The sequence below is a fragment of the Metopolophium dirhodum genome, chromosome 5 (genome assembly GCF_019925205.1).
Source record: "Metopolophium dirhodum isolate CAU chromosome 5, ASM1992520v1, whole genome shotgun sequence".
NCBI lineage: Eukaryota > Metazoa > Arthropoda > Insecta > Hemiptera > Aphididae > Metopolophium > Metopolophium dirhodum.
Genome location: NC_083564.1, coordinates 26,067,681 through 26,080,549, shown reverse-complemented (window position 1 = coordinate 26,080,549; position 12,869 = coordinate 26,067,681). Strand labels below are relative to the sequence as shown.

Here is a 12,869-nt window from a genome sequence, read left to right as displayed (position 1 = left end):
GGCCTAGGGTAGAAGTACTTGATATCAGTGTCGCTCTCCGTATTCATCGAGTGTATATTGTAGGTTTTGATGGCTTTTTTATTTCACCCTTTGCCGTCCTTCTCTTTTTCAGTCACTATATTATTTCTCTTGTATGATAAAAAGACTCGTTCGCGTGTTATCGTCAGCTTGTCTCACCGGAAGCGTTGTTACGTTGCCTATACACTGTCGTCCTAGACCGCTTTTCAGTAGTACCCGGCTAACCGTACAACTTGATAATGGTCAAACGTGTCCATACTCTATACATATATTTTACATTAGAAGTAAATTCAGAAATTTAGACGTATTTGTGTGCGTGAATGTTTATAAGAAGACCCTGAAGCAGTTTTGGCGGGGAGTGCCAGCGAAAGAGCGCTTCCCTATATTTTCACTATAGTTAATGTCCTAGTATCGATTTTGGTGCGTGGTTGACTCAGGCAGCCGGTCGACTGGCGAGAGTGGGTGGTGAGCGGTAGGAGATGCCAAAAGATAGGGTGGTGGGTGGTGGGTGGTGGGATGGATAAAATTCTGGCAACAAAGGGGCTTCTTTTACCAGGTCCGCGCAAAAGGCTTCTCTCTCTTTCTCCATTTCTCTTTCTCTTTCTCTTTCTCTCTCCATCTATCTCCCGTTCTCTTCCACCATCTCTTTATCACTGTTTCTCGTTCACCCCAAGACACCAGCGGGCTCGTGTTTCCAAACCCGCATTAATGGTTATGTTGGCTAAAAGCACTTCAGAGAAATTTGCCACACATGCAGAAGTACAATTTCGGACGTATAATGGAAAAGTTGGAAAAAGATTAAAGTCGGAATGTAACGCAGTGTTAATTAAACAGGGGTTAACCCCTCCCACTATACACCAAAAACAAACTGCGACAACTCGCTTATTACTATATTCATCCACACAAAAAGTATATTACGGACAATATAATATGAAGGTTTAAAATTATGTAAGCTACTAATGGAGATTTCTTTTATCGATTAGGTACTTTGTATTGTGTTATATCAAATAATACCAGACGTTATTTTTGTTTTATTATTGTTTATATTTATATCAACAAAATTAAGTGATCGTAGCTCCATAACAATGAGTAACAAACCAATTAAAATTAAATTAATGTTCACGAATATTTAAAAAAAACATAATTAACTTTAAAAGTTATTATTAAATATTAACTAGTATCAACTTTACTATTCATTTTTTAGTAAAACACTGTTTAACTATTTTGAAAACTTTAAGCTATCATAAAAATATTTTAATAATAATTGTTTACATATTTATAAATATAATTCACCTCATAAACTCAAATAATGGAGGTTTAAGAAATATTTTTAATAAATAATGATGTGGGTAAGTTTTAAGATCATTATGGTTCAAACCAATCGGTTTTTTAGTTATAATAAAAATGAATGATTAATTTTCAAATGGCCAATATCATAAACATGTGGTAGACCCATGTTTGATTCCTAAATTTGGAAAACAGTTAACTATTCGAATATTTTTAACATCTTTTAAATTATCGAGTTAAAACTTTCATAAATTACTAATTACATATTAATAGTGTTATTAAACGGTATTAAAGAATATTTAATATTTTTTAAATGTTTGCTTTTGTTAGTTGTATTTTATGAAATCAATAATTTAAATTGAAAATAATGAAATCTCTATACAATGACTATTGTCTCATTAATATATAATAATTATAAAAAAAAATTCAGAGGTCACTATGTTGTATAGTAGATTTTGAGTGAAACTCGTCATTAAGTAAGTACTGTAATGTGATATGTGAAATTTGAATTAATTGTGTCCATTGGTGGATTTAAAGATGGCAAAGCCTCCTTTGATCCAGTCAATTCTGGATAAATGAATTGTGGAGGGGGGCTATGTATTTGGGGAGCTTCCTCCTAAACAGACAAAATTCTAAATATGCCACTGCAGGGTGTGTTAGCTTGTAATTCTGAGAATATTTAATGATTTATTTTTCTATTAGTTGTGCCTATTCTACCTGAACTTATTTTTACCAAAGCCATAACAGACGATATCACATATTATACTATTACCTAATTATATCATACACAATCCACAAAACGGTTGTATAAAAATATAAAAAGCTTAAAATTAGTATTAATGTTTTTAAAATTGTATTATGCATAGAAAATAAAAATATATGTGATTGTAAAATGTTTAAAGTCATTAATATTTATATTTTTTGAATTAACAACAACATATTACATAATAACTAAATTAAAACATAAATCCCCGTTCCTTTTTTTTTGTTTTATTATAAGTAGGCCTCGACTGCATTGGTCGTTGGCCATAGCCCCATTAATTTTGAATGGATAAATCAATACTTCACTGAAACTAATCATATACGATATACCCTGTTCCAAAAGTGAAGACACTAGGTGGCCACGAGAAAAACTGGTTTGCTACGTACAGTTGGTGTCTTCTGTTTAGATGAATATTATGAATGTGACAATAATCCAAAAAACTATACGTAGTTCTGAGTTCGTATCTTTTTCATAGGTTAACAACTTTTGGTTGATTATAAATATTGTGAGTTATACCTAATATCTAAATAATAAGTTCTAACTAAAACGTTTGACTAATGAACGTTCTTCTACATAACAAATCTGGCATGAACTGGAAGTATCAATCTCTTTTGAAAACCTTGTAACTTTGAATAGACCAATCTCATCCATTAAATGTATGAAATTTGCATTATTTTATACTTAAAAGTAGTTGAAACATACATTTATTAAATAAGAGAGAGTTAACATTTTTAAAAAAAAAAAAACTCATATCAGGTAGGTAGGTATACGTAATAGTCCCATCGAATGTCAATTTGAACTTAAGACATAAACATAGTTCAGTACCGGTGCATCTCGTTAAACGTACATACTATAATGGAAATGTGTGAAATCGTACAATAATTTAGTAAATGAGAGTGCTTAAGATAAATTATCCAATTTTTTTGTTAGTTATTTTACTAAAATTATATTTTCTCATTTGTTTTTTCATATCAATCTCTTCATTGATATGCTTAGATAGTACACATATCACGTTTGTTATAGGTGCATACAAGTTCAATATAAAACCTCATATAGGTATAACGTTGCCAACGGATATAACAGTAATGTTAAACTTGGCGCTGTGTGTTAAAACGTCGAGTACACGCCATACACCGTTAATATCGCTTTATATTTTGTTGGCGATGAAGTTTAGGTGGTTACAGAGCTTCACCGCAAAGTTTTGGCTCTAAATATTGATCTCAATGGTGTTTTTCATCGTGAACGTAGCCCACTAATACATCCTAAATGTTTTAATGTACCAAATGAAGAATACGAAAACGGTATTTCAATTAATTGATTTCGTCTACATTCTACAATAACGATTTTTGTTTACGAATCAATAGTTACTTGATATTTTATTAATATTAGTAATTAAATTAAATAAAATGAAATTGCCAATAACCGATGTGTATATTAATGTATTATATATAGTTGTTATATACTTTAAATATCTGTTCGAATTATTAAAATATGATTCTACTAATACATTAACATTTATAGGTAAGTACATGCAAATGTTCAATTCATACAACAATCGTTACCAATAGTTAAAAATCTAGAAAAAATATAAAACCTACAGTTTGAAGTTTACAATGAATAATTCTATATTTTATGAATGGGTAGATATAATGTTGTTTTTAAAATTTAATACTGAAAATAAATTTGAATTTAAAAAAAAACCAATAAATTGCCATGATAAATTATTTTCAACTTTACAATTTAATTAATTATAGTAAATGTTTTAAAAAATCATGTACTTATACGTTATTACATTAATTTAAACATATGACTACGTGTAAATAACTATAATGTGTCATTGATAAAACCAATCTTGAATGCATTTGTAATAATTAAAACCAAATAAAAATGCTTACATTTTATTTTATTCAGTAATGTGAAACTGTATATTTTTACGTATAGGAAAATGTTTTTGAGTTAAAATAATAAATGTACCCTGGTGTCCGAAAAGCAGACAGCTTTTTAATATAGGTGTGAACAATGAATACTGCACAGTATGGTCTGTAATACAATAACACTAATATTATTATTAAAAAGGTAGTCGAAATTATATTAATCTGTACAATTTCAGGTGGTATATAGGTAGTTTCTTAAACCACTAACTGAATTATTATCATTATAAGCTCAACGCTGTTCCTCGAATTTTCATTTGGTTATACCTAACACTAATGGCAGATTTGAAAAAATACAACCAAATCATTACCCTGCAGAATGGTATTTCCAAAATTCGTCCTCTAAAATCAGCTTCCATATTATCATCTAATCAGAATCAAAGATAAAATTTATATTTGCAGCACACAATGTGTCATTAACAAAATATAACAATGACAAAAGATAAACCGCTAATAAAAAAAAGCAGTTAAACCACCCGGGTCTAGCCTTTCAGATAAAACGTGGCATGTGATAATTTGTCGAGCACTTTTAGGTTTTCAGACATACCATGATGTAATACCGACTAGTCGCACTGGATTAATTTGTGATTAAATTCAAATTAAATAGGCAGAAAAAATATTTTTTTGGAAATACAAACGCGTGTTTGGTGTGTGTGTGTGTGTGTGTGTGTGTTCAATGTTTCCAGGGTACCAAAACGTGAGATGAACACAAAACACGATATTTGTAGGATATATGTGTATCACGGGACTGACAGTGAACACGTATAGAATAATGACGGCTTACAAACATCCGAGACGAATCATTGGTGGGTTTGTTTATAGTTGGGGATGAAGTGTTTTAATGAAATATTTATAGTACCAAAACTACCGAATACGATAGTTTCAGACGGTCACGTCGGGTGCACGAACAAATAAGTAGTACAAAAACTACCTTTTCGTTATTACTCATAAACACAATAAATTGTCATCGGAAACCTGTGTTATTAAAGCGTAGCGTACCTACCTACCGGCTACCATTTCAACATTTCAAACGCATTTTTCTTGGCTTTTGAGTTTCTTATTCTCACAAATGTTGTTTATAGTACATAAGACATACATCAAATATAAAGTTTAAATTAAAATGTATGTTACAAAATATTAAAATAACATGCATACAGATAGTGATTGTAATAATTTAACATTGCTTAAATATCTGATAACATTTATCTGTGTTTTTCGTGTAACTGTGTATCTTTTAACCTTATATAGGCTGTCAATTATTTGCAATTAAAGTCGATTTTAAACATAATTAACAGTTTTTAATATTTTAAAGACCCTTATTGTAATTGAATGTCCTAAATCTATATTTTATTAATAACTTTTAGTAGGCTGCAATGCGTTTCTTAATAAAGAATTTTGATTTTTCAAGTATTATAAAAAAAACTCAGTGTTACAAGTTATACAATTATAATGTATAATTATTTTGTTTATAATACACGAAAGATTTAAACCAATAGTATAATTAATTTTTAAAATATATACCTACATTTTGAGTAAATTAATATTCAAAAAACTCAAAGTACATTGCAGATACCTATTTCACCAGATTGAAGTTTAGCTTATTACCTTTTGATTTTTACAAAACATAATTCCTCTGTTAGATAATTACGTACCTATTAAGAATTATAATTTTTTTAATTAAGATGTTCAAATCAAGAATCGTGTAAAATAGATAGCCATCCACTCTAATACCTTTTCAAAAATTATCAAGTACCTACCTATGTAAATCATATAAGCAGATTGAAAATAGTCTTTACATATTGTATCAGATACCTATATAATATTCTTTAGACATTTTAAATAAAACTTAATTACATAAACAGGTTATTATGCTATATTCTATTCCTATCATATGTTTCCGCACTAAATTTTGATTTTAATTGAGGATTAGATACATAGTTGATGCGTAGAAAGAGATTCTCCACACATTTAAGGAATTTAATCCATCCTACACCATTTGAAACTTCAAGAATGCCATTAATTTTATGGGACAAATTATATTTAAGCATTCTAAAATAATATACTCTTACATGTTACGCGTATAAATGTATAAGGTATAACTATAATCTAATTAATAACAAAAACAAAAAAGTGGCCATGTAGGTAACTGCTCTGATGTACAGTTGTAGTAGTCGAGTGTACCTCGTCATTCAGTAGGTCACTATAATGGTGTAATGGATGTGTTAAATTTTAATTAATGATACACTATTGCTTACTAAAAATGATTCTGAGCCGAGTCTATCAGCCCATATATCTAAGTATATTAAATCATACTATATTTATATTGCTATTATAGGTAGTAATTTATTTTAATATCGGTATACAGAATAAATAGGCAATAGCTTAAAACTGAACTGAATATTTTTAAATGCAATTGCATATTGTATAATAAAATAATAATAGTATATACAACAATTTCAAGTCCCCACGAAAATGTCTGAATTAAATCAAGATTTGAACTTCAAATAACTACAAAAAAAATTACGAAAATATATTTTTAGATGATATTTTGAAAGGTCTGCTTATGAGGAAATAGGAATCATATACTTCTTAAATAGTTAAGACTAAGGTATAATAATTGAACAATTTATTTATTTTCAACTGCAAAATAGTTTGCAAATATTCGTGGTATTCTCAACATATGAACTTCAAAATTATAATAATAATAATAATAATATAGGTACTTAATAATAATAATATTCATAATAATCAGAATATTTTGAAAATATTTATTGAGAATAGAATATGATAATTTAAGTAACAGTGAAACGTTTTAATGTTCTATAATTGATACTCTCTGAATAAAACTTAAAAAAGATGAATATCCAAGTCTAACCAAATTTAAACTTTAATCATACAAAATTATATTAGATTTCCGCTCAACTTTTTTCTGAATTCCAGTATAAAGAACTAATGAGGATACTTGTAGTTCATTTTTAAACTTTTTGAAGCGGTTATTTTTTTTTCAACATTTATAGAACGGTAATTTGTTTTCGAGTTACACCAAAAACCAAAATCAATTTTGTCGTAAAAATGTTGAGTATAAATTCCTTGATTTTTTTCCCCTAGTGCTTTTGAAAAGTACTGGGAATTTTAAATTTTGGCCTCCTCAATGCACCAACTAGATTCACTTTTCCATCGAACAAGATATTGAAGTTAAAAATTGAAGCATTATTTTGACTACTTATCGTGTACATAGACACAAAAAATGAAAATAAAAAACACGCATCATTTTAAAATCAATACATTCATCGCTCCACTCAGAATCTAATATCGTAAATTTGAATACCAAGGACTTTATATCATGTATAAAAAATTTTAGTATTATGATGTACCTATTTGAAATATAAGAAAATAAAAAAAAAATTGATTTTGTCAAAAACTGATTTTGCACTGTTAAAAATTATCGTTTTTCCCAATTATTATGATATTATTAGTAAGCACTGGTTATTTTTCACTTTTGACTCCTCAAATTACCAACTAGATCCAATTTGCTACCAAAAAAGATATTGAAGTGGAAGCATTTTTACTGCTAAAAAAAGATGAAAAAACCAATATTGGACGAAAAAACCATACACGATTGTAAAATCATTCATCACCCCGTTGACAATCTATAAATAATTAACGTACCTATTAATAATTATGGAGAATAAACTAGTTAAACTAGCACAAACGGTTTAGTAATTATTTTATTCCGAATACTGGCATAATATAGTGACATGTAATAATTGTAATGACGAATGTCAATATCTAATAAACTGTTTGTTATTTTTGTGTTTTATTTAAGCTTGAACAAATTTTAATTTGAACTTCATAAAGGCATCTAGCAGTATTACAGTAAAGTTGAATAACTTAAAAAAAAAACATAAATAAACTGAAAGCTGAACAAATAAAAAAACTGTTCTCCAATATTACGTAGATTAAAACTGCACACAATTATAATTTATTTAAATAATAACAAAAAAAAAAATGTATTTAATTTTAATTGTCAATGAAACTACATTTTCAGAACCGTTGTAGCGTTCCATTTTTACATAAAACGTAATACGAAGGGTTTATTAGGGTCTGTTTCCGTATTAGTACAAAACGAGGATCCGAAACGTAGACTGAACTTTGTGATGTTACAATGATTACTCTACGCATTTTGGCATTTAATCTGCTAGTAACTTCTAATACAAAGAACGTAGCTGGTATTTGTGATTGTGCGTACTGCGTGTCACATACATTTTGAAAGATGTACCGCGCCATTGTATGCGTGTATTGTTGTAAAGAAAATGACGGGTGTATCATTTTAAAAACAATTGGAATATTTATCTTAATTCATCAACAATAATAGGATTGATCTCTAATGAAAATGCAATTTAAATTGTGATTACAATCGATAGTACATGTAAATTGTTTGAACTGTGGAGTGTGGATATCAAACAGAAAATATAATATGAATATAAATATACATGATATATCGAATATTTAAGTAGATAGTATACAAAGTTTGGTAGGCTCAAACTGGATCGAGTGTGCCATTTTGATAGTTCTTAACTTCTAGTTCTTCTTATTTCAATCTAAAAACAACTTTGAACCTAATTTGTTGATTCGTGTAATTATTACTGTTTATTTAAAAAACAACAATAGATACTAAATTTGTATTTTTTACTTTTGAAGCCTTTTTAACTTATTAAATGTATTCAAATATATTTTATTTAATCACTAATTATCATCACGGCTACAGCGGACTTCTAATCGATTGATATGCTGTGGTTGGAATATTATTACTTAACTATCACATTACAACCCCCCAAAAATAAAACACCCTTATTTAATAATGGGTTCCTCTTCATCACACAGAATATAAAATGTTTTCTGAGTGATAAGGTATTGATAAAATCACAAATCATAATAAAGAAAAAATTCATTTCTCGGATCAACATTTTGAAAATATTTAGTTTTATACACGTAAATTAAAAAAAATTTGAATAATGGAGGGCTACATGGATAATATACGTTTTACCTACATAGTACGTATATGTATAACAATAGTTGACAATATAAGTTCCCCAAGGAGGGGAAACATTCTCGAAAGTCCGTCTTTAGACATTCTTTCAAAATTATATTTACTATTTAAATAAGATTCCAATTATGCCAGATTATATCCGAACAAAGCTAGTATTCGATTGGAATAATAATATTAATTAGTTAAAACAATTGAAATATATTAACTTGATAATATTGTATTCTAAGGTAACAGCCATTGTTCAATTGTGAGATTTAATCCAATCATTCTGGCAAATTAAATTTTATGAGAAGTATTTAAGAACTAATACAACCGGGTTTCGTTATTTTTTATTCCCTCAAAGTATTTGAACCCACTTCACTAGGTAGTTATAAAAACGTATTCATTCGAATCTAATGAGTTTATGACTTTAAGAGTGTTATGAATTATGATTGTGAGTTCATAATCCAATACTCAAATCTGTGATCGGTATAATTATATTAAATTAATTATAAGTTCTTAAAATACATATACAATGAAGCTCACAGTAAATTAATTTTCAGATTACAAAATTAAGGTTTTAATAATATTATTGATATGAAAAACCTTCATTGATTAATAATTAATTTTTAAAACCAGTAACTATAGTATATACTATAGGTAGATTCTTAATTTATTCATAGTTTCGTTGATTTAAAAAAATATTTATTTCTATTATTAATGCTCTATATTAGAAGAACCGAGTTAATAAACAGATAATTTTTAGAATTTATACAATTTATGTAAATTTAGAAACAAAACATAATGCATTAAAATAAAAATAATTAACCCTTCATCAGAATAAAATTAGCAAATACATACAAGTTAGAGTATTTCAAATGTTTCTATTTTATAAAGTAAGACATATTTTTTAATGAAAATAATGTGTTTATTTTGTATAACATGTTTCATTCAAAATAAGTAAACCAATTTTAAATAATACACTTCTAAAGTATAGAGGTTCTAGGATGTGGAAATTCTATCCTTTTTTATTATTATTGTGAATACCTACAAGTAATGTAATTTTATCTATGAATTGGTTTTCATACAAAACTGGTCCTTTAAAAATTATCTTTACACTACTGAACACATTGCCCCAATAGTTGTACATATCTAGTATTATATATTACACCTATTACTATAATGCTCACACGATTTCGTAATAAAATTTACTATAGTTTCTTAACCAAGTATAAAGTTTTTCTTTTTAGATTTTTATTAGAAAATATATGAGGTTTATATCTGATAATACAAAATGTAAACATTTGATCGATTTGTTACTACCTATATTTTAACACATTTAGTAATAATCATTTATGTTGAAAAAAAAAATTATTTATACACAGTTCTTTAAAAAGTCGCCCATAACACGAACGAGTGTTCCATAGATATTTACCGATAAGTATTTTATAATGATTTCCAATAAAAATATCTGATTGTCTGAATATTTTATTATTACATAATTATATTCAGATGAAAAATATTGGTACTTAATATTAAAGACGGAAATTTAATTTATGTTTAATTTATTAGGTGTTTATATGTACTGCGCACCGGAATATTCTCTAGACGTCAAGATTTCCTGAGTGTCGTAGTTGTAGTGAATATGAGTTACACCCTATTCAGTAATTTGATTTAACCGTTTCGATGCCGTCGTCGCAAGTTAACAGTTTATAATAAATGGGATTTTGCAAATCGAATACGGTTAAATGTTATGAATGTAGATTTTATATAAAAATATGTAAATTCCGTTACAGATGACGAAATCCTCGCAAAGGTTAAGTTTCTACCCACTTTCAAACTATCCTTTTGATTCTGTTTGATAAATACAACCACTTCAATACTGACAATAATACTAAAACGTTAGTAATATTATTAAAAATTACTACCTATTTTCGATTATACGCTATTACTGGGTACCAATACTACCATGACTTGATAGTCATTCACTGAACAACTACGGTTTCTACAATTTCTAGATATTGCTACTACTACTATATATAGTAATATTACTATTTACTACTACAACAACAACTACTACTACTACTACTACTACTACTACAACAACAACAACAACTACTACTACTACTACTACAATACTACTACTACTACAATACTACTACTACTACAATACTACTACTACTACTACTACTACTACTACTACTACTACTACTACTACTACTACTACTACTACAATACTACTACTACTACTACAATACTACTACTATACTACTACTACTACTACTACTACTACTACTACTACTACTACTACTACTACTACTACTACTACTACTACTACTACTACAATACTACTACTACTACTACTAATACTAATACTAATACTACTTCTACTAATAATGATACTAATGCTTGTGGTACTACCACTTCTACTCCTTCCAGCATTATACAACCTCCCCCCAAATATAGCGGAATTCTGTGTACCTCGGATGAACTGTGAACAGACGAAGAACACGGCCATCAGCAGTCCAACGGGAGTGTTCATGTTTTCACTGCGGCCTTTGGCACTTGTACGGTGGTCGCAATCGTCTCCGTCGTCCTCGCAGTAATTTCAATAGCTGTAGTGAAAAAGACTATTATGGCCTTGTCACGTTGCATTTTCGTTCACGCGTCCCGCGTAACGCAGCACTTCATATCGTCCAAAACAATACGTCGCACCTGCTGCCGCCGCCGCCAGCACCGTTTCCGTGTAAAAACACGGTTACCAGCGGTTGTTTAGGGGTGGTTAGGGGGTGGACGAGTGGGCCGGAAAAGACCGCGTGCGCTCTTCTTACCGCCGCGACGCGTCACGTCCTCTCGACGTGATAGTGGCGGTGATGGCGGTGGTGATGATGGTTGTGGTGATCACCGCAGCACCGGCAGCAACAGCAGAGACCGTGGCCGTTACCGTCATCTCGAGACAACTACGAAACCAGCGGATCAGAAGCGGCCGTGTTCCGGACGGCGGTCCGGCAACGGCGGCGGTCGTCGTGCACCGATTCCGACGACGGCGACGCGGATCGCGGGCATGACAGGGGAGACCACCTGCACCACCGGCCGACGGTAGACCGTGAGAAACCAATTTCGAAGACGACTACAACGACGGTAAAATCCACAAGAGATTACACTGATGACGACGACCACAGGGACGGTTCGAAAAAAAAAACCGAAAACAAATACCGGACGTGCAAAACGAAAACTAAAAAAAATTCGCACAGTGGTTCTGCAGAAAACGAACGTCGCGCACACCACACACAATACTGCTGCTGCGTGTACTACGGACCCTCAACGTGTGCGCGCGCGTGTGCATGTGTGTGTGTTTATGTTTGTGTGTGTGTTGGGTGTGTGTATTACCGCTTACGTTGTGCGCGAGCGCGGCACTATGTGTGTGTTGTGTGTACGCGCGAGTGTGTGGGTGCGTAGTATAGCACGAAACGATAGCGCGCTGCACGCCGGTTACCGGTACGCACATATATAATACGCGCGAGCGGGTGACCGACTGTGTTTGTGTGTGGGGCGCGGCGCTCGGGGCATGCGAAATGGGCGGCGGCCCCGGTATCGACCGTTGACGCCGCCACCACCGCCACCGCCGCCGCCGCCGCCGTCGTCGTCGCGCGCGCGTTACGTTCGGACGTACGCAGCAGCGCCCTATACGCCATCCCCATCGCGGCCACGGGAGCTCACCACCACCGGGTCCCGGCAGTGTGCGCGTCGCCGGTCGCCTCCTCCGCCGCAACACAGCTTTTTGGGGCGTCGTCGAACGGGTGCAGCGCCGCGGACCGTTCGTACGCCACCCACGCCTGTG

The 12,869-nt window shown here is 31.3% G+C and overlaps 1 protein-coding gene across 1 annotated transcript in view; it reads right to left on the bottom strand.

Annotated features, from left to right (window-relative positions):
• LOC132945824 (acetylcholine receptor subunit beta-like 1) overlaps window positions 1-12,542 on the bottom strand; it is an 81,411-nt gene extending 68,869 nt beyond the window's left edge. Inside the window, exon 1 of the mRNA XM_061015607.1 lies at window positions 11,510-12,542. Within this exon, the coding sequence (XP_060871590.1) occupies window positions 11,510-11,570 (61 nt within the window). The 5' untranslated portion in view covers window positions 11,571-12,542. The remainder of the gene's footprint in view (window positions 1-11,509) is intronic.
• Between the last annotated feature and the right edge of the window lie 327 nt (window positions 12,543-12,869).